This window comes from Acomys russatus, chromosome 3, assembly GCF_903995435.1.
Source record: "Acomys russatus chromosome 3, mAcoRus1.1, whole genome shotgun sequence".
NCBI lineage: Eukaryota > Metazoa > Chordata > Mammalia > Rodentia > Muridae > Acomys > Acomys russatus.
In genome coordinates, this window is record NC_067139.1 from 84724263 (window position 1) to 84746595 (window position 22333).

The 22333-nt window shown below is 50.6% G+C and overlaps 1 protein-coding gene across 1 annotated transcript; it reads left to right on the forward strand.

Annotated features, from left to right (window-relative positions):
• The first annotated feature begins 97 nt into the window (after nucleotides 1–97).
• Nfatc4 (nuclear factor of activated T cells 4) lies at nucleotides 98–9902 on the forward strand. Its single transcript, XM_051143145.1, is given in 11 exon segments — nucleotides 98–487; nucleotides 1523–2618; nucleotides 4117–4279; nucleotides 4898–5094; nucleotides 5600–5775; nucleotides 6175–6315; nucleotides 7720–7775; nucleotides 8041–8167; nucleotides 8306–8445; nucleotides 8447–8912; nucleotides 9621–9902. Coding segments are annotated over 11 exon segments (2730 nt in total). The 5' UTR covers nucleotides 98–387; the 3' UTR covers nucleotides 9689–9902.
• Nucleotides 9903–22333: the final 12431 nt, after the last annotated feature.

The window sequence follows — 22333 nt, forward strand, 5'->3', positions numbered from 1 at the left end:
TTAGGTTCCTACAACGTTAGAAGGGACTCATTTTCCAATTCACTTTTCTCTCCCCTTTGGAAAGGGACTGGGGAGCTGACTGAAGGAGGGAGAGTGGGGGAGGACTAGGGGCGCGTGGTTTTCCCATCTCATCCCTGGAGGAGGGGCCGGAGCATCCCGGGTAGCCAATCAGGGACAGGCTGGGGGGGCGCTTTGAAGAAGTTTGGAAGAAAAAAGTTTGGAAAAGTTTCTATAATAACGAGGGGGAGTCCGGAGGGAGGCGGCTGCGACAGAAGAGGAGGCGTCTCACAGAAAGGGAGGGAGGGAGCCACCCTCGCGTGAAGCTACAGCAGCGACCAGAGCCTCCCCCTCCCACCCAGGCGGGACCTAGGGGCTCTGACCGGATCCATGGGGGCCGCAAGCTGCGAGGATGAGGAGCTGGAATTTAAACTGGTGTTCGGGGAGGAAAAGGAGCCCCCCCCGCTGGGCCCTGGGGGCCCTGGGGAAGGTTAGTGTGGGGCTGGGTATGGGTCTTTTGGCCAGTGATTGAAGGGCTGGGGAGATCTGAGTCAGGACAGTTTGGGGGGCAGCGAGCTTGGGGTTGGAGTGAGGTGGGTCAGAAGTCTAGGGGACTACCAAGGCTGCGGAAGTGAGGCTGGGGGCCACGCCACCACTTTTTCCTTTTTAGGTCGTGACTGGGGTGGGAGTGGGGGTGTTGTTGGCGACGCGCCGCCTCCTGGCTAGGCTGGCTGTCTCTGGGGTGCTCAAGGGAACTTCGGGCCCCCAAGAGCCGGGGTGTCGGCTTGGAAAGGGGAGGTTTGGCTCTGGAGTTTGAGGCTTTAGGACCTAGGCCCGGTTCAGCTGTTGAGATGCCTGGGGCTGGGGGCTCTCTCGGGCGGCATAGGGGCACCCCTCCCCCGCCCCTGTCTGGCCGCAATGAGAGGCAGATGGCGGGGATCGAGTCGGGGGCGGCGGCCGCCTCTTGCACGGAATCCGCGCTGCCCGCTCCCCCCGCCCCCCCCCCCCGTTGGATGGGCCCCGCACACATCACCCTTCGGCTGCACCCCCGCCCCCTTTTGGGGGGGGCGAGGGAGGAGCCACCTCCCCTCGTCACCACAGACATGCCCCCATCCCTCCCACCCCCAGGCCACGGTTGCGATGGTAACTGGGGTTTCTGCCAGCACCATTTAGGGGTTTGGGAACCGTCGCTAATTGGGTTCATGTGTGAGTCGCCCCCAGCCCAGCCCAGAGCCTGGGCAAACACGCCTCCAGGCCCGTCTCCCCAGCCCACTGCCCTCCCTTTAAGTCCCACCTTCTCTAGTACCCTAGGTCCCTGGATTAGGGGGGTCAGAGTATGGGGTTCTCTTTTCCGTCTTCTGATGTTCAACTTTGTTTTTGTCCTGAGACTAGGAGACACCTCCTAGCTGAACATATCAGGCTTTGGGGGGGGGGGGAGTAGGGGCGGGCGACCTTCCGAGGAACCTAGACATCTCATCAGCTTTTCTCTCCCGGTTTCCCTCTACTCCTCTTCCCGTTTTGACAGACCTGGACTCCGAGGATGCCCCTGCATGCTGTCGTTTGGCCCTGGGGGAACCCCTTCCTTATGGTGCTGCTCCTATTGGTATTCCCCGACCCCCACCCCCTCGGCCAGGCATGCACTCACCACCACCCCGTCCCGCCCCTTCACCTGGCACCTGGGAGAGCCAGCCGGCCCGGTCGGTGAGGCTGGGGGGCCCAGGAGGGAGCGCGGGGGGTACCGGGGGTGGTCGTGTTCTTGAGTGTCCCAGCATTCGGATCACCTCCATCTCTCCAAACCCTGACCCACTGACCTCACTAGAGGATACTCCTGAAACCTGGGGGGATGGCTCTCCTAGAGATTACCTGCCACCAGAAAGCTTTGTGGGCTACCGAGAGGCAGGAGGGCAGGGCAGAGGTGCCTTCTTCAGCCCAATCCCCAGCAGCAGCAGCCTTTCTTCCTGGAGCTTCTTCTCTGATGCCTCAGAGGAAGCAGCCCTGTATGCAGCATGCGAAGATGTGTAGTCTGAACTTAATGAAGCAGCCTCCTGCTTTGGCCTGAGCTCTCCCCTGCCCTCACCTCATGCTTCCCCTAGACCATGGACTCCAAAGGATCCATGCAACCTATATTGTCCAAGCTCCAGAGGCCAAAATGTGGAGGATAGCTGGCTACTCCTCAGGGCTACTGGGCCTATCCTAGCCTCCTCTCAGCCTGTTTCTCCATGCGACAAGAGGCGCTATTCCAGTTCCAGAACCCCATCTTCTGCCTCCCCAGCTTTATCCCTCTGGGGCAGCCTCGGGGAAGAGGGCCCAGAACCACCTCCACCACCCCCACTGCCTCTGGTCCGGGACCCTAGTTCCCCTGGCCCTTTTGACTCTGTGGGTACTACACCAACCCAGACCATCCCTCAGAAAACCTGGAGGACTTCTAGTGAGCAGGCAGTGGCCCTGCCACGGTCTGAGGAGACTGCCTCCTGTAATGGGAAGCTGCCCTCGGGAACAGAAGACGCTGTGGTTTCTCCAGGAACTCTGCGGAAAGAGGTGGCTGGCATGGACTACCTAGCAGTGCCTTCTCCCCTTGCTTGGTCCAAGGCGCCAATTGCGGGACATAGTCCCATCTTCAGGTGAGGGCCTGATCTTGCACCCCTGAGCTCTTCAGGGAGAAGGTCAAAGGATGAGGGGTTTTTCTTTGTTTCTTTGTTTTTTGGTTTTTCTGGTTTTTCGAGACAGGGTTTCTCTGTGTAGCCTTTGCTTTCCTGGATTCGCTTTGTAGACCAGGCTGGCTTCGAACTCACAGCGATCCACCTGCCTCTGCCTCCCGAGTGCTGGAATTAGAGGCGTGCGCCATCACACTCGGCCAAAGAATGAGTTTAAAGACAGGTGTCTCAGGTGTTCTCCATATTCCATAAGAGCTCCTACAAGATCAGGGCCCCGTCACATAATCGTTTTAAGGCAATTTAGTTAAAAAAGAAAAAAGAAAAAAGCCAGCTGTAGATGGCTGCTTCCTGTGGACCTATTAGGAAAAACAAAACAAAACAAACAAACAAACAAAAACCAACCCCAAAAAACACCTCTTCACCCAACCCTTCAGTATCCTAAGAGAACCAGTTGCTTTAGGGTTTCTCACACCTGCAGCTTTGTCCTGCCATGGGCAGGTTGATCTTAGTCTCTGGCTGTTTAGACAGAACAGATAGAATAGCCCTGTGTTCCATTACAAGAAGCCCTCCTCTGACTCTTAACATCTAGGTCCATGCCTTCAGAGCATCGCTTTAAATGGGAGTAAAGTTACATATATTTGCAAGTCAAAGAATTTATATTGAAAGAATTCTGCCCATTTCAGTAGTCTCAGACCTCAGGGTGTCAGACTGGGGTGTGGCTCCATTCTGAAAAGCCTCTAGAGGGAAGCTGTATCCTCTGGGATTCCCAGAGGCCAACACTTCTCAACCTCAGTGGATGGCTGTTTTGAGTTTGGGAGTTTGTAGTGCAGGGCTATCCGGGGCAGGGTCTGACGGTTGAGCGTCCTCCCAGGCCTTCACTCACTGGACACTAGCAGCCCCTTTGTGTTATAGCAATGAAAAGACATTGCCAACTGCCAGCTGGTGTGTGTGTGTGAGCGCGTGCACACAGAGATTTACCAGTTGAGATTTACTAGCAGAGTATCTATAAAGCACAATTTCAGAAGAGCGGCCCTTAGCCTTTGCAACTTTACCCACTTAAGCCTGACTAGTGGAAAGGAGTTGGCCCTGGTTTTACTATAGGCTTTTGTCCTCGGTCTCTTTGTCTGATGCCTTTTCGGGTCTAAAGAGGCACTTTGTGCTGTACCTGCCCTCCCGAGTGGGAGGGCCAGCATGGCCTTTGGATTCCTCTGTTTGTTGGTAAAGCTTTCAACTCTGTGTGCAGAACTTGGGAGGAGAAGGGAGTCTTGGGGCTGTCGTCATCACCTTCCACGCCCTCCTCTTCAAAGGACTCTGATCTCTATCAAGTCACCTATTTCTAAACTTTTGCAATTTGCTGTTGCTGTGGTTTCTTTTTCCCATACCCACACTGCCTCCTCCCTTGCTAACCCGGTGTGATCCCGATGGGTCTGAGGTACCAGACAACTATGTTCTCCTGCCTCTCCAGGACCTCTGCCCTACCTCCTCTGGACTGGCCTTTGCCCAGCCAGTATGAGCAGCTGGAGTTGAGGATCAAGGGGCAGCCTAGAGCATACAACTGGCCCCACTACGAGACCGAGGGCAACTGAGGAGTTTTCAAGGCTGCTCCAGGAGGTCACCCCTTGGTCAAGGTAAGGGGCAGAAGGCAGGCCCGGCTCTCTTTCTCTTCTCTGGGACCAGATTCCTGCAAACGGGCTTCGGCTGTACACAGAATCATGGTACTGCCCTTTCCCACACTCTCTCTCAGCTGTGACCCTGCAGGCAGCCTAGGGGAGGGGCTGGAGCTAGGGGGGAGGAAGGGTACACCGCAAGGACCCGGATATACTTTCTGCTCTTCTTTTCTGTTCTCCGACAACCCCCAACCCCCCACCACCCTCGGGGCCAACTTATCCCATGGGACATCAGGCTCCAGTCTACTTTGGAAAATGGTGACTTGCCAGATGTGGGGGAGGGTTTCAGTTGAGGCCAAAGGTCACTGGGAGTTAGGTTTTCTCTATACTGAGCCGGGCTAGTCTTTCTTGGAAGCTCTTCCTCCTTTGCCCAGCCCAGTTCAAGCCATCCAAGAATAACACTATGAACTTCGGGCCACATTTTCTCTGCAGCTGATGCCCAGTTTCCCACAGGGATTCCCTTATAGGATGTTCTTTATCTTCCACCATTCCCGTCCTTGGACTGAAAAATCCGAGGCTGGATAAAGGTTAAAAGACACCGGGGCTTTCACATAGGTGCCCTCTGTCTCCCTGTGTCAGCTCCTAGGCTACAATGAGAAACCACTCCCTCTACAGATGTTTATTGGCACTGCAAATGAAAGGGGCCTGCAGCCACATGCCTCCTACCAGGTGCACTTTATTACCTGCAAGATGGCGGGTATGGCCAGCTATGAAGCTGTAGTCAGTGGTACCAAAGTGCTGGAGATGACCTTGCTCCCAGAGAACAACATGGCTGCCAAGTAAGTCTCCAGGCAGCTTTCCCTCAGCCTGAAAGATTTAGGACCAGAAAGGCCCATTTCTTCCCCTCCGCCCCATCCCCCCCAGGAAGAGCTGACTGTTATCACACTTTGCAGTCTTATAGGCAAGTGTTCTGTACCCTCAACTCATCGTCTTTCTCTTTCCTAAAGTCTTGAGCATTGAACCTAGGGCTTTACAGATGGTAGGCAGGTAGTCTGCCACTAAGCTGTATCCCCAGCCAGTTTCTGGCCTTAATGTTTAAGAAAGCAGTTTTGAGACCGGGGAGCTTTCTGGAGAGGCCATCTCTAGATTAGAAAAATGGTCCCTCTAAGTACCCTTAGACCCTCGTGGCCTTGGGCTGAGCTGGGGGGAGGGGCCTTCTCCCTGAGAGCCGCATCACCCGCCCAGCTTTGGCTGGAAGGGGCTCCCCGGCCCAGCTTTGGCTGGAAGGGGCTCCCCGTCCCAGCTTTGGCTAGAAGGGGTTCCCCGTCTCTTCTTGGCCCTCAACATCGACTGTGCTGGAATCCTGAAACTTCGGAATTTATACATTGAGCTGTGGAAGGGTGAGACAGACATTGGGTGCAAAAACACATGAGTGTGGTTTATGTTTTATGTTCACCTGCCTCAGGGCAGTGGGAAAGTCGTCTTTGCGCAGGCGGTATCAGTGCCCATCGAGTGCTGTGAGCAAATTGGCCCTGGCTAGTTCTTAGTGTTCTGCAGTCCTTTTGTCTGTCTGTCACCCACTTCCTCTTCATAGTATCCTGTGCACTGTGTGTCCTGGGTAGCCCTAGAGAGCACTCAGCCCTTGTTCTGCTATGATGAGGGAGAGATGAAGGTGGTATTTTATGTTACCCTGCTACATACTCTGTCTGTCTCGGAGATGCCAGATGACCCTGTTTCTAGCTGCTCTGTCTCTGCCTCAGGAGTCCTTACACAATCTGTGTGGTTTTTATGTTGCTCTTGGTTATCTTTTGTTGCTTGCCACTAAAAAGAGGGCTCCCCTAGTGCTGCTGGTGGTGGAGAGGGCTGCCTTTTCTGCTGCCTGCCCAGCCAGGCGTCTTTCTTACACTACTTTGCAGCCCAGCGCTCTGCCCAGGTGCTTCCCCAGGTGGAGGCCTACTGTCCCAGTGCCTGCTTTGTGAGAGGATGGGAGGAGCTAGTATTGACTAGTTCCAACTTCATGCCATACTCTAAAGTGGTGTTTATTGAGAGAGGCCATGGTGAGTACCCACTGGGGGGAAGGAGAGTAGGGATGGAGTGCTAACGAGCAGAAACAAAAACTCTGACACTGTCACAAAACTACCAAGGGAAGCCTCAGTTTCTCATGGGAAAATGGACATGACCACAATTTAAAACTCCAAGGACAGGGAGCAAAGACAAGGAATACACATCTGTGGGGCTAGAGAGATGGCTCAGGGGTTAAGAGCACTAGCTGCTCTTCCAAAAGACCGAGGTTCAATTCCCAGCACTCACATGGCAGCTCACAGCTGTCTGTAGTTCCAGTTCCAGGGGAGTCTGACACCCTCACACAGCCATACAGGCAAAACACTAATGCACATAAAATAGAAATAAATAAATCACTAAAAAAAAAAAAAAAAAAAAAAAAAAAAAAAAAAGAAATGCGGGGGCTGGAGAGATGGCTCAGAGGTTAAGAGCACTGTCTGCCCTTCAAAAGGTCCTGAGTTTGATTTCCAGCAACCACCTGGTGGCTCACAACCATCTGTAAAGACACCCGGGGCACTCTTCTGGTGTGTAGGCATAAGTGCAAGCAGAACACTATAAATAATAAATAAATAAATCTTTAAAAAAAGATATGCAAGCTGGGCATGGTGGCACACGCCTTTAATCCCAGCACTCGGGAGGCAAAGGGCAAGTGGATCTCTGTGAGTTCAAGGCCAGCCTGGTTTACAAAGCTAGTCTAGGACAGTCAGTATGTTATACAGAGAAATCCTGTCTCAAGAAAGGAAGAAAGAAAGAAAGAAATGCACATCCTGCTTATTAAAGAGGGACAGGCTTCCAGGTGGCTTACCATTATGAAGATAAAGTATATGAACATTAAGAGGGGTCTCACACTGTTATAGATTCTCCTGGTCCTGCCCTGAGGTAAAAGCATAGCTATGATTATGAGGGCCTATGGGATGCCCCGAGATTAAGCTATAGGAATGGAGAAATGGGAGGCTTGGAATTCTGGGTCCAGCCGTCAGACTGTGTGTGGGCTTCCCCTTCCATCCACCCTGCCCACTGATGGCCCAGCCCCAAGGCTGGAGTCAGTTCAGAGAAGCCCCATAGGTCCCAGGTTATTAGCTTTGGCCTTAGCGCCTCCTCCCTTCAAGATGGGACCCATCCCTACCCTGCTGTTTGTCTCGCTGGTACCCTGGAGAGGATGTCTGAGTCAGTGGGTGGGAGGACTCCAGGCCCTGCCTCCATCACCAAACCCCTCTAGGTCCCAGCCACTTCCTTGGGCCTTAGTTCGCCTTTTGTCCTGTCTTTTTCATTGGTAAACACCTGAGCCAGACCTGCTACAAACCCTTTTGAATCCGATGTTGACTCCAGCGGGAGGAGAAAAGGCAGAGGGCTGGGCCAGGGGGTGGGCCCTGGTCTGGAGCTCTTTTTCTCCTGCACAGATGGAAAACTACAGTGGGAAGAGGAGGCTGCGGTGAATCGGCTGCAGAGCAGTGAGGTACCCGAGTCCCGGAAGCACCCAACCTGCTTGTGGGGTGAAGGGTGGAAGAAGTCAGGAAGGAACCCTTCACCCATGAATTTGGACCCCAGAGTAACTTTTTGTGGCCTGGAAGGCCTACTTGCTCCAGCAGGGAGAGTCACGTCCAGGGATTAGACTTTGGCCCTCAGGGACTAGGAGTGAGGAGATGAGCGTTGAGGCCATGGAGGGATTAGGATGGTGTGAGGTCTCTAAGCACTTCTTTGTCATCTTCTGTTCTCTGTAGGTGACACTTACTCTCACCATCTTGGAGTACAGCAATAAGCGGGTGTTCTGGCCAGTCCAGGTGTACTTCTATGTCTCCAACGGGCGAAGTAATTGCAGTCCTACTCAAAGTTTCAAGTTCCTGCCTGGTGCGCTCCAAAACTGCCTGTGGTTGGGGGGGGCACAGGGTGTGGACCCCGGATGTGAAGGGCTCGGGGGTTGATTGCACCTCCGAATGGAAGGAGGTTGGAAGGAGTACGTGGGTGAAATTGCCAAAACCTCACCAGCCTTCTGTCTCCTCATTTTCCCTGTGATCTTCAAGGAGGAGCCCCCGCCAGACTCGTCTCTCTAGGGCTCCCCTTTCACATCTGGTCCCCTTTTTGACACTGACATGAACTTCTCACCATCCAGGCCCTCTTACCACTCTTTTCCCCCATGAAGAACATGCTTATGAGACCCCGTAACTTTCAGAAAGCTTTGGTTATAACACACCCACTCTGTTCGCCCAGACGGGGCACTTGCCATCCTATAGATCAGGCCTATGGATATTCCCTGAGACTGGGGGTCCCGCAGGCTGTGTCCACCCACCTTCAGTCTCCTTCCTTTCCCGCCCCTTTCCTGGTGATCTACAAGCAGGACAGGGCTCCTCTTGTGCCCTGGGGCTTCCATTCTTCCCTCTGGTCCCATTCAGGGTTCCAGTACCGTCCTCCCCACCACTTGAAGACCCATTCTATCCCCAGAGTGCTGTGCACCCCCTACCAGCTAAGGTCTACAATGAGGTAGGGGCAGGTTATACCCCTGGGGAGGAGGCTCTGGAGCAGGAGAAATCCAGGGGTAGCTACCTCAGCATCTTCAAAGACAATGTACCTAACCAGGGTATCACTCTGGATGAAGGTGGGTGTGGGACTGGGTATTGTGAATGGGAGTGAGTGCAAGAGAGATGGATTTGCATGTTTGCTGCAGTCTGGAGTTTGGCTTCGAAGAGACTTGGCAGTATTAGTCTCCCTGGGCTAGTCAGAGGCCTTGGAAGTAAGTTCTAGATGTGTGTGACCACCTGAATTCAGCAACTTAATCCTGCAGGGCACGCAGAGCATCTGTTCCAGCTTTTTCACCTGTCTCTGCCCTAATCATAAAATTTCAGCCCTGGAACTATTTCAAGACCATTAATTCCATCTAGTTCTCTGAATCTGTAGATCTGGGCATTGGGTCTCAGGGAGGGACAGTGGCTTGTTTAAAGCCTCCGTCGAGTGCTTTCCCCTCACCTCATCTTTCCCTGATGACTATAGTCCACATTGGTGAAGAAGACCTTCCTGTTTTGTCTCTTCTTTCCCCAACCGACGACACCTACACCTGACCTGCTGCCACAGATGTGGGCCAAGCTGGCAGGAGAAGGCTAAGATGCAGGGCTGGGAACCCGTGTGGATGGAGTTGGGCAAAGTTTAGGAGCACTTGTTAAGAGACACTGGGGAAACTGAGGCCCAGCACAAGAGGAGTCCAGATGTGTCCTAGCTGGAGATGGCGGGGGTGGGGGGTGGGGGAACAGTCTCTGAAAGAGGAAAAGACTGGCTTTAGTCCTGTCTTTCAACTGCACCTCCTTTACAGTGAGTGAGATCATTGGCCGAGACCTGAGCGGCTTCCCTGCGCGTCCTGGAGAAGAGCCTCCTGCCTGAACCACATGTAGTGGCCCCAGAAGCCTTGCCTCTTTGCCCTCTTCACTGGGGTGCTGGCTCCAGAAGCTCGGGACCAACTGTAGTTTCTCTTTGCCCAGCTTCTATCTTCCTGTCTCCCCTCCCTCTCCCAGCTAAGGTGTGGCTCCTGAGGCCTGGTGCTGCCTTGAAAGGGAGCGAGGGATGTGGAGGATAGAGGGGGAGGGAGGATGCTGAGGCTGGAAACTGACTGGGATGAAGGTGATGTCCAGGCTGTGCAGCCGAGATGCTGGCAGCCGAGATGCTGGCAGGCTGGACAGGTTGTTGGGTAATAAACACTTGCTGACCAGTGCTTTAGGCTCCAGAGCTCATTGGAGAAAGGGGTGATGCAAGCTTACTCCAGCTCTGGCCCAAGGAGGCTGAGAAGTTGGAGGAGATGGGGTACGGCTTGGAGCAATGGATCCTAAGCATCTCCCAGATGGAGGGGTCTGGGGGCATACACAGGGGCTCCCGGGGCTCCCTGGCTGGAGCCTAGGTTAGGACCAAAGACTTGCACAGGCTTCTTTACCCTCCCTGGAGGTTCAGGTTCCTTAGCAGCAGTGACCCAGATGATTCTGGTTTATAGTCAAGGCGAGAAAACAGCAGTTTAAGCACTTGGGGGCAGGGGGCGGGCAGAAGCAGGTGGATCGCTGTGAGTTCGAGGCCAGCCTGGTCTACAAAGTGACTCCAGGACAGCCAGGGCTACACAGAGAGACCCTGTCTCGAAAAACCAGCAGTCTAGTTTCTCACTCGTTTAGAGAAGGGATCTGAGGCTCAAAGAGAGAAACAGTCAAAAATCACAGAAGGTTGTCTTCCTGGACTCCTGTCCCCACCCCACACCTGGACATGCTAACCCAGGAGCTTCAGGCCCCTGAAGCTCTTTTTTTTTTTTTTTTTTTTAATGTGAGGAAGGGGCCAAGGAGGATGAGTTGATGTGAGCTTACCCATGGATTATTTGTGTCTTAGCAGTTGATTGCAGGGAGCAGTTTTTCTTTCTTTCTTTCCTCTTTGAGACAGGGTTTCTCTGTGTAGCCTTGGCTGTCCTGGAGTCACTTTGTAGACCAGGCTGTCCTTGAACTCACAGCAATCCACCTGCCTCTGCCCCCTGAGTGCTGGGATTAAAGGCGTGTGCCACCACCACCCAGTTCTGAGCAACTTTCCTGACAGCTCTGAATACCTTGGGGTTTATGGCAAGCCTGAGCTCCAGGCTTATCTTGCAGATCTGTCCATGCTGTCCTGCATAACTAGTGCATCCATGGTCATTAACAGACCCAGACAGGAAGCCCACTCTGTTCCCTGTCTCAGTGGTCTATGAGAAGATGAAGGTGCAGTGAGCCAGGGGAGGTCAGACTATATCTGCTTATCTGGAGCCCGGTACACAGCGTAGACATGGAACACAACCGTTCACCTTGGGAGGGGTACACCCAACACTTTCCGAGAGCCAGTCCGTGGAAATCTTGCCTCGCCTCCAGACTGGTTGGACTCTGCATGCCCACGGAATCCAGATTTCCCTGGAACTCCAGGATAGAAATCAGGGAGAATCCAGATAGCCCCAGAGTGTTCCAGGAAAGCCACAGAAACTGGCTCAGGATCGGAAGGTTGAAGAGCTCTCATCCCTCTGCAAGCACTTTGTAATCAGTGTCTCGTGTCTCCTGGAACACAGCTGCTGCAAATCAAGTTGACATCGGCTGATTGGCCTGATCCAGAGTCCTTACCCTATTATTTCATGTTGGAGGGGACCACGGGGCTCATGAGTTATTTCTAGCATTCCTCTGTCTCACTCTGACCACTTACGGGATGGGTTAGTCTCCATGTGAATTCAGGGCTATGGTGATTGGAAATTTGCTGTCTTATATTGTTTGCTTTTCTGTTGTTGTGAGGAAGTAATATGGCCACAGGGCAGCTTATAAGGAAGAGTTTATTTTGGCTTATGGTCCCAGAGAGGTGGATAGTGGGGGAAGTGTGGCAGCAGGAGCAGGATGTTGAGAGCTCACATCTTAACCACACACAGGAAGCAGAGAGAGGAGGCATGAAGTAGGATGAGGTTATAAAACCCCAAAGGCTGGCCTGAGAGATGAATTTCCTCCAGCAAAGCTCTTCCTCCTAAAGGCTTCATAATTCCCCCTAAAGAGCACCCTCAACAGGAGACCAAATGTACAAATATATGCACCCACTGGGGACATTTCTCATCAAACCCATCCCATGCCCAGTCATGGCCAGATATTTACTGAGCAGCTGCTAAGTGTCGGTCTGGAGGGTTTCTTAGTCTCCCGGCCTGGAACTCATGCTATATGAAAGGAATGTGGCACCACACTGGACGCTCCTTTCCTGTCTTTTGAGATAGAGTCTCACTTAGCCCAAGGAGGTCTGGAACTCAGTATGTAGCCAAGGGTGACCTTGAACTTCTTGTCCTCTTTCCTCCATCTCCTGACTGGAACTTCAGGTATCTGCCACCATGCCCAGTCTAATGCCATTCTGGGGTTAGAAGCCAAGGCACACACTCTACCTACGGAGCTGTATCCCCAGGCCTCTGAGAAGCATTACTGGGCTGCCTTCCAAGTTTTGTTTTCAACACAGACTTCTAAACAACCTCCAGTCTACTCAGTTATATTCTTGAAGTTAAAGGTCCAGATATCTGCATTTTATTTTTAGGTATTTGGGGAGATAGCTGCAATTTATTTGATAAGCCATCCCGAAACTCAATACTTAGCCCAGGCTGGTCTTGAACTTGCCGCTATTTTTCTGTTTGTTGGGATTACAGACATGAGCCACTGGGCCCACTGGGTACCTGTGTTTTAAAGAATACAGCAGGTGAGCCGGGCGTGGTGGCGCACGCCTTTAATCCCAGCACTTGGGAGGCAGAGGCAGGCAGATCGCTGTGAGTTTGAGGCCAGCCTGGTCTACAAAGTGAGTCCAGGATGGCCAAGGCTACACAGAGAAACCCTGACTCGAAAAACCAAAAAAAAAAAAAAAAAAAAAAAAAAAAAAAAAGAATACAGCAGGTAATTCTTCTGCTCAGGAAAGTCGAGCACTAAAAGAGCGTCAGATTCCAGATAGTTTCATTTCCCCATCCAGATCATGTTGGTGTTGGTCTGAGGGGAGGGTTGTATGGAAAAGTTGGCTAGAGCCTCCCATTGCAACCCATCTCTTCCCTCACCTGGTCTGGGTACCTAGCCCGCTTTGTTCTGATGGGAATATGAGATCATTTATTCTGAGACAAGACAAGCATGAGTGACTAGGGACAAGGATCCAGGATGCCTCAAATGAAGTGTTCTACCACGGAAGAGGTTACCTGAAGATAAAACTCACACACAAAAGGAAGCTAGAAAAAGAAGCTGTGAATTGATGTATTTAAATGGCAGGTGTACCAGGTGGGCTACAGGCAGAGCAGGGGAATGGCAGGTGTACCAGGTGGGCTACAGGCAGAGCAGGGGAATGGCAGGTGTACCAGGTGGGCTACAGGCAGAGCAGGGGAATGGCAGGTGTACCAGGTGGGCTACAGGCAGAGCAGGGGAATGGCAGGTGTGCCAGGTGGGCTACAGGCAGAGCAGGGGAATGGCAGGTGTGCCAGGTGGGCTACAGGCAGAGCAGGGGAATGGCAGGTGTGCCAGGTGGGCTACAGGCAGAGCAGGGGAATGGCAGGTGTGCCAGGTGGGCTACAGACAGAGCAGGGGTATGGCAGGTGTACCAGGTGTGCCAGGTGGGCTACAGGCAGAGCAGGGAAATCTCTGCTGCCCATTATAGAATTCCTAGTTTTAGGACTGTTGGACACTAGTGGTCAGCTAAACTCAGCAATATGTTTCAAGAGCTTCACTCAATAGCCACAGGGATGTTAGGTCAGCTACAGAGATTTAAACAGCTACTAAGGGAACTGAAGATAGGCCAAGATAATGTTGGCTCTTGGTGAGCGGCATTCCATCGCTCTACGCTGTGGTATTCGGATCAGTCTCAAGGGTCTCTAACACAGACGAGGCTTCTTTAGAGCAGTCACAAGACAATTCAAGGATGGTCTCAGGCACATGAAGCCTGGAGCCCTGTTCTTGGGACTTACTGCGTCTCCTGTGGCTGGAACTCTAGGCCTTCAAGGGACTTGGGGAGAAGCGTTCTGACTGGGCTGTCTTCCAGGTGAGCTTTTGGCTGTGCTTGGAGCCAGTTCTGGGAGGCCTGGGATCTTGCCGCTGGACTTTCTGAATTGTGATGGAGAAAAAGGTCACACAAAAGTGACATCTCATTCATCCTAGAAACTGCACATGCTGAGCATGTGAGGGCTTGACTGATTTTTTTTTTTTTTTTTTTTTTTGGTGCCTTGCTTTAGTGGCCAGTCCTTGGTTCCCCACAAACTTCTGCAAGGCTCCTGTGCAGGGAAAACTCAGTGTTATGCAGTGGGAACACGAGGGTCAGGGTCGTACTACGGCCTTGGTCTTGAATGCCCAGTGATGTCTTTAGAGGGAAGGGGCCTTTCTGCCTGGAGATTAGGGTAAGATGGGCATAGAAGCTACGAGGCGGAGATGATACATTGCTGTGGTAATGCTGAGAGCTGAGCCCAAGGGCAAGTTTGAAGAATATTACACTAAGGAGAGGTTCTAGGCCGGCTCCTGAGAGAAGAATGAAGAATTCTGCGTAAAAAAGATAGAGATGAGAGAGAGGGTTGTTCCTGCGGGTTAAAGAGGAGGAAGCCAAACCCTGTCATCAGCACTTGGGAGGTAGAGGCAGGAGAATCGGGAGTTCAAGGACAGACTTGGTTCCATGTGGCGTACGGCACCAACCGGAGCGACATGGAACACTTTCTCAGAACAGACAGACAAACAATGCTGGAAGTCAGATCTGAACAGGTGGAAAGAAGTGAAACACAGAACGCTTTAACTGACCAGCTGAGAAATTTGGCATGCATTTTGTGATAATAGAAGAACATTTACGCCGGGCGTGGTGGCGCACACCTTTAATCCCAGCACTCGGGAGGCAGAGGCAGGCGGGTCGATGTGAGTTCAAGGCCAGCCTGGTCTACAAAGTGAGTCCAGGACAGCCAAGGCTACACAGAGAGACCCTGTCTCAAGGAAGAAGAAGAAGAAGAAGAAGAAGAAGAAGAAGAAGAAGAAGAAGAAGAAGAAGAAGAAGAAGAAGAAGAAGAGAAGAAGAAGAAGAAGAAGAAGAAGAAGAAGAAGAAGAAGAAGAAGAAGAAGAAGAAGAAGAAGAAGAAGAAGAATTACTTATTTGGTCAGAGGATCTCTCTCTCTCTCTGTCTCTCTCCCTCCCCCCCCCTTTCTCTCTCTCCACATGTGAAAGCTTACATGCGTATGCATCTGTATATTTATATATGTTTGTATACATGATATTCAAGAGTAAGAACCTATGTGAAGAGATGTTGCCAAGAAGAGGAGAAAGAAGGGTTTTGCAGTGGTTTAGACAAATGCAGCCTGGTTTCTGCTCAGCTCCGTAGGATGAACTAAGCAGGAGGTCAGAGGACAGGAAAGGTGGAAGTCCAGGCTCGGCCATCAGTGAAGCACGTGACTGAACGGGGCCCTAGCTACATCATTTTGTAAGCGTTATTGATCTCTTGCTGTGTGCCAACCTTTGGATTGGAGTAGTGGGCCAGAAAAAAAAGCAATTCCTTGCTTTTAAAAGTGTGACAGGCTCCGGGTGGTGGTGGCACACACCTTTAATCCCAGCACTTGGGAGGCAGAGGCAGACAGAGACTCTGTGAGTCCAGGGCAGCCAAGGCTACATAGAGAAACCCTGTCTCGGAAAAACAGAACAAAACAAAACAAAAAGAAAAAAGAAAAAGAAAAAGAAAAAAAGTGTGACAGGCAGTTAGAAGCTTTGGGAGCTCAGAGGAAGGGCAACTAACCTGTTTTTTTCTACTGCTTGCATATAGAGATGATACATCACTATACTTTGAACCAACTCCCTGGGTCCATCTCTTGTGGGGAGCAGCAGTGGTGGTGGTGGGGGACAACCACACATCCTTTGAAAATAAAATGTATCTCCAAAGTCGTTACCCCATCCGAGGAGCATCCAGGGTCAAAACCAGATGCAGACATTGTGTGGAGTTGGAGCAAACAGCCAGCTGCTCTCTCAGATGGATGCTGGGGTATCTAGTAAGTCCTAAGGACTGCTAAGCAGCCTCTACCACAGTGAGGCAGGATCTGGGCAGGGCTGGAAGCCGGGGGGCCAGTGTTGGACAAGGCACATCTCTTCTCACACTGCCCGGAGATTAACACCCAGAAGTGGTGGGCTGGTGACTGATAGCATCAGCAACAAATAAAGTAGAGAAGTAGGAGTCTGGCAGGCAGGAGGGAAGGGCTTCTGAGAAAGGTTGGAACATGAACTGCCACATTCTCATGAGGGTTTCACATCTGGTGTCCTCCTTTGCCTTTTCTCCAGCCCCCCCACCCCCACCCCACAAACACGGAGAGATTAACTCCTCCTCCTCAGCATCATTAGTCATTGGACCCTTAGCAGTCATTATGGTGGTTTGGATAAGGATGGCCTCCATAGCACATGTATTTGGATGCTTAGTCACCAGGGAGTGGCGCTTTGTGAAAAGATTAGGAGGATTAAGAGGTGTGGCCTTGTTAGAGTAACTGTGTCACTAGGGGTGGGTACACCTGTCTGCTCCCCGCCATGATCATATGGATGAACCCTCTTTTTTAAAAAAATATTTATTTATTTATTATGTATGCAGTGCTCTGCCATGTATGCTTGCAGGCCAGAAGAGGGTAGTAGGTCACGTTACGGTTGTGAGCCACCGTGTGGTTGCTGGGAATTGAACTCAGGACCTCTGGAAGAGCAGTCAGTGCTCTTAACCTCTGAGCCATCTCTCCAGCCCTGGACGAACCCTCTTAAACAGGCAGGCAGCCTCCAGTTAATGGTTTCCTTTTATAAGAGTTGCTGTGGCCACGGTGTCTCTTCACAGCAATAGGATGGTGACTGAGTCAGCTGTGGAGTTAAACATACTTTTGGGGAAACTTCCGTGTCTCCTTTACTAAATGGTAAGATTCTAAGGAGCAGAGTTGGCTGGGCCTCCTCACGCAGTGACTCACAGAGCTGCCAAGGTTTCTGGTGTGCTGTGGGATGAAGGTTTTCATTCTGAGTTTGCTGCAGCCGCAAACCGAGATTCGGAGAGTTATGAAGAAGGGCAGCACAAGCCCTCAGTCTACCTCAGGTACCTCAGCAACCCTTGACAGCCACAGCTCACTCCAGTTAGTCCTCTCCCAGCAACCACAGCAAGGAAACTGAGGCACAGAGGGTTGAAATAACCCATGCGGAGTCAGACATCCCTAAGGACAGGGTTGGGATTTGAACCTCCTAACTCCAGATTCAGTTACACTTTACTTCCTTACTGGGTGAAATCAATTTAAAGGGAACATTCACAGCAGCCTTCCAGTGATGTTGCTGCACTCTCCAGAGAATGAACATCAGACTTCTAATCAAAGGTCTCCTTTGGATACTGTGATGTTATTTCTCTCAGGGTTGCACAACCAACTCAGGATAGCCTCGCACCACCACCCAGGCTCATCTGAGGGGCAGGATGAAAGAAGTGCATTGTGGGCTGGCAACAGGAGGATGAGAGGCTGCAGCTGGGGTTTGCTCCCACTCACCTTTTTCCTTACTCCATTCTTTTTTTTTTTTCTTAAAGATTTATTTATATATTATTATGTATACAATGCTCTGCCTGCATGTACACCTGCATGTCAGAAGAGGGCACCAGATCCCATTATAGATGGGATGCCACCATGTGGTTGCTGGGAACTGAACTCAGGACCTCTGGAAGAGCAGTCAGTGCTCTTAACCTCTGAGCCATCTCTTCAGCCCTGCCTCACTCCATTCTTTAAGCTCTGGAGAGAAGCCTTTTGTGCTCATTGTCTCCCCAGTGGCAAAGGGCAGAGGAAGAGGGAGGACCAAAACCTTGACCTGCCTTGATGAGACACTCAGAGAATGGTTTTTCAGAACAGAGATGAATTTTTAGGTTGTTTTTTATACTGTTTTCTCCATTCTAAACTTTGAACACTTCCTGACTTAGTGCTCCATTGGCTATTGCCCCCATGTCTTCTGAGATCAGTGAAGCAATTAGCAGCAGGGGCAAGAGGGAAGGGAACAGAGCTAAAGGCAAATGCCTGCCACGCCCTCTTCATCTGGGCTGTTATCATAGATGCTGCCCAGATTTGTCAGTGGGGATTCCCACATCAATAAAAGCAATCAGGACGATTCTGCAAATAAGGTTTCCTACTTAGGTGACTCTCACTTGTGATAAGTTGACATTAAAACCAACTTTCCCTGGGCTGGAGAGATGGCTCAGCGGTTAAGACTACTGGCTGCTCCCCTGGATGACATGGGTTTGATTCCCAGTACCCAAATGGCACCCACAATGGTTTGTAACTCCAGGTCCAGGGGATCTGAAGCTTTCTTCTGGCCTAACCCTTTTCCGGTTTCCATACACACCATTCATACATATGGTGCAAACACATAAAAAATATCATTAAAAGTCACTGAATAATTTTTTTCACAAGAATTTGTGGTGGAGATATATATATAATTTTTTTTGAGACAGGGTCTTACTGTGTAACCCTGGCTAGCTGCAACTCACTATGTGGATGAGGCTGGCCTTAAAGTCACAGATCTCTGCCTGCCTCTGATTCCAGAGTGCTAGGATTGGGGCTGGAGAGATGGCTCAGAGGTTAAGAGCACTGGCTGCTCTTCCAGAGGTCCTGAGTTCAACTCCCAGGACCCACACGGTGGCTCACAACCACAGTGCTAGGATTACGCGTGTGCACCACTATGCCTGCCATGGTGGCTAATTGGATATTTCATATTCACTGAGCTAAGGAATACTCAAGGCTGGTACATCACTGCTTCTGGGTGTGTCTGGAGAGGGGGCTCTGGGAACTGTCATCTGAAGTTATAGAAGGTCTATTCCACTTGTCCCCCGATCCCCAAAATGGGCCTACCCAGTCAGCTGAGAACTTGAATATAACAAAAAGGTAGATTGAAGGCAAATTCTCTCTGAGCCATTCTCTCTGCCCTCTGACATTAGAGCCACTGGCTCTCAAGTCTTTGAATCTGGCCTGAATTTAACACTGGCTCACCTGCTTCTGCATGCTGCAGATGGCAGACCGTAAGATTTCTTCCTTCATTGTTGAATGTTATTTTTTATATAACTGTGTTTGTTTCTCTTAGGTTCTCTCTTAACCAGGCTATCACACAAATAATTGAGACTTTTTTTGTTGTTGTTTTGGTTTTTTGAGACAGGATTTCTCTGTGTAGCCTTGGCTGTTTTGAACTCGCTTTGTAGACCAGGCTGGTCTCAAACTCAAAGAGATCGCCTGTCTATGTCTCCCAAGTGCTGGGATTAAAGGCGTGCACCACCATGCCCAGTGAGACTTTAATATTATTTTAATAAGTTTCACAATAACTGAGCAGTTCTTACTCTAGTCTTTCTGTTTTGTTTTTTTGAGAAAGAGTCTCTCTGTGTTAACCTTGGCTGTCCTGGACTCTCTTTGTAGACTAGGCTGGCCTCAAACTCACAGTGATCCACCTGCCTTTGTCTCCGAGTGCTGGGATTAAAGGTGTGCGCCACCATGTCTGGCTTCTTACTTCATTCTTCACCCTCTAAATAATCTGGTTTTCACCCAGCATACACCCCAAAGACACTTGCACTTTGTCGCTTTGTTTGCTCCAGCTCCTCTCATGATGTCCCTTGGACCTCTCTCCTGGCTGTGCCCCTTATTTCCTCTTCTAACTCCTCCTCCCCTGGCTGGCTGGAAGTCCAACCCTATTCTCTCCCCTGCTCAGTGATTGGCCGTAAACTGCTTCATTGGCATTACAAGGGAACAATTAGGGAGCAGTGTTTACACAGCATTGAAACAGGAGATTCTTTTCAGAACAAGGACTGCAACCAGATACAGGGGGCGGGTACAGAAATCAGCATTTGAATTACACAGTAACCTTATGCCTACACTTCATAATACTTGTTTTAGTCACTGCTCAAGTGCTGTGAAGAGATATCACAACCAAGGCAATTTGTATAAAGCAAGTGTTTAATTGAGAGACTAGCTTACAGTTCCAGAGATTTAGTCCATTATCATCATGGGAGGGAGCATGGTGACACTCAGGAGGCATGGCACAGTAGATGAGAGCTCCATCCTGATGCACAGGCCAAGAGAGAGATGGCGCCTGCCATGGGCCCACTAACAAACTTCCTCCAGCAAGGCCATACCTCCTAATCCTTCTAATCCTTTCAAATAGGGCCACTCCCTGGTGACTAAGCCTTCAAATAAATGAATTTTGAGGGCTCATTTTTATTCAAACCACCACAATCACATTAAACAGTTCTGGTAATAAGTCTCAAGGTCTTTCTTGCTTCTCTTTTGTTGGGCTTGTTTCTTTGGCTAACTCTGACTTGGCTAGGATTATAAAATGAGAAAAGTATAGATTTCTGTTGGATATAAGGTGAAGTTCCTCCTGCAGTTGCTGCTGTTGTCACAGGAGTCTGTAGTATAGTTCTAGGAGTTTTCTCACAAAGAATTTATTCACTAATAAGTAATAGGAAATGGTAGGTTCTAGAGAGATATCAACAAATATATGTTTCCCATACTCAGGGAGCTGATCTCTTTTTGAGACAGGGTTTCTCTGTGTAGCCTTAGCTGTCCTGGAACTTACTTTGTAATACAGGCTGGTCTTGAACTCATAGAGATGCCTCCCGAGTGCTGGGATTAGAGGCATGGGCTATCAATCCTGACTAGGAGTTAATCTCTCTCTCTCTCTTTTTTTTATTTTATGTCCATTGGTGTTATGCCTGCATGTATGTCTGTGTGAGGGTGTCAGACCTTGGAATTACAGACAGTTGTGAGCTGCCATGTGGGTGCTGGGAATTGAACCTGCGTCCTTTGGAAGAGCAGTCAGTGCTCTTAACTGCTAAGCCATCTGTCCAGCCCCAGAGTTAATCTCTTAAGGTGAGGTGTTTGCTTGATTGGCAAGGTGCTTTAATGACCTCTGTCTGTTGTGTCTGTATAATAATCTGCTTCGGTGCAGTGGCAGCTTGCGGTGACATTGATTCACACAGCTCTGTGGCTCACCCTGGCACTTCTGCTCCAGTTACCTGGCACACTCTTGCACTGTGTTCAGTGTCTGGCTTGGCTGGTTGGTTCTGTCTCTGGGTGTAAGGCCAGACTTCATCTTTTCTGACCATGTGACCTTTTTCTTCAGGCTCTCCTGGGCTCCCTTATGGGAGGGCAGAATATTCCAAGACAGCCAAAGTTACACGATGCCTTAAAGTCTTAGTTCAATGCCATCCTCACATCATCTGTAGCTCACTATAGAAGCCATTATCCTTTAAAGCTGGGATTTCTAGTGTGAGGTTGCAGATTTTAGATAGTACAGTTGGTGTTTTACTGCCCCCACTTTTGAGATATGACTTTAGTGACTGAGGCTGTCCTTGAACTCTGATCTTTGGACCTTTACCTTCCATGTGATGGGATTACAGGGTTGTGCCATCATGCCTGGCATGAGCTGGTGTCTTTAACCGTTATACTCAACCTTTTATCACCAAATGTTCGTCATGGATCATGATGCTGTCCCATGTCTGGAGGCACCCGCAGGTCTGGGTCCCTGAATGTTGGCCCACATCATGGCTGCGCAGGCAGGTCTGTGTCTGGAGCCCGGCAGGTCGGTCCGCTGCTTCTTGCTTCCAGATAGGAACGGATGAACCTAGAGATCAGAGATCCTGTCTCTCTCTCAGGGGCTGATAGAGCGCTTTAGAGGTGCAGCTTGTGGCTTGGTCACAAAGCCAGGCTCCCAGCCTCTTTTTTTGGGGGGGGGGAGGCGGGCAATGAGTGTTACAGTGTTCTTTTCTGAATGAGATTATAAGTCTCAATAGGAATTGGGGATTCGGGAAACCCACAAGTGTCACAGCTCTTTGGTTCATCTACCTCGCCCTACCCAGCAAGGGATGTGGAGGAATGCCTGAATCCCACGGGCAGACAGGGTGAGGTGCAAGTTCGGCAGCGCACTTCTCTGGCAGTCAGCACCGAGCTATTGGCAGTGGTTGAACAGGCCCCAGCGGCTGCAAAGGCAGTTCCACCATTGCTGCCTGACCACTGGGTACCCCTCCGGAATAAGTGGAGTCTCAGATGGTCATGGTAGAGTGAGGAATCAAGTCAACTTTACTTGTGAATTAGGGATTTATAAGCCCTGGGCAGTGAGGGTGAATGTGTCTGATTCACTAGGGATCAGGGTGCCAGGATACTTCATCTACATACAGTGGTACAGTGCTCAGTAACATGGGGTCTTTATCACAGGAAGGAAAAAACAGCACTTAATTATCCTTCGTGTGAGAGGATGGTGCCTAGGTATAGTTAAAGGCCACTTGTTGGAGGCTAGGCTCTCAGGATGGGATGGGGTACTTCAGGGAATTCCCTGTCCTGTGCTTGTTGTCAGGAAAGGCCCGGCCCATATTTTTCTTTTAGGACTATATGATGTCCCTTACAAAATCTGGAACCATCGGATCAGATGGAGCAAGGACTCTGCTGAGAAGTGGGAGTCTGTTCTTCACAGAGCAAGTGCAAAAATGGCTATCTGGAGAAGCCAGACTTCTATCTTGACCAGCAGAGTCCCACAGAAAGCCATTGCTAAAGA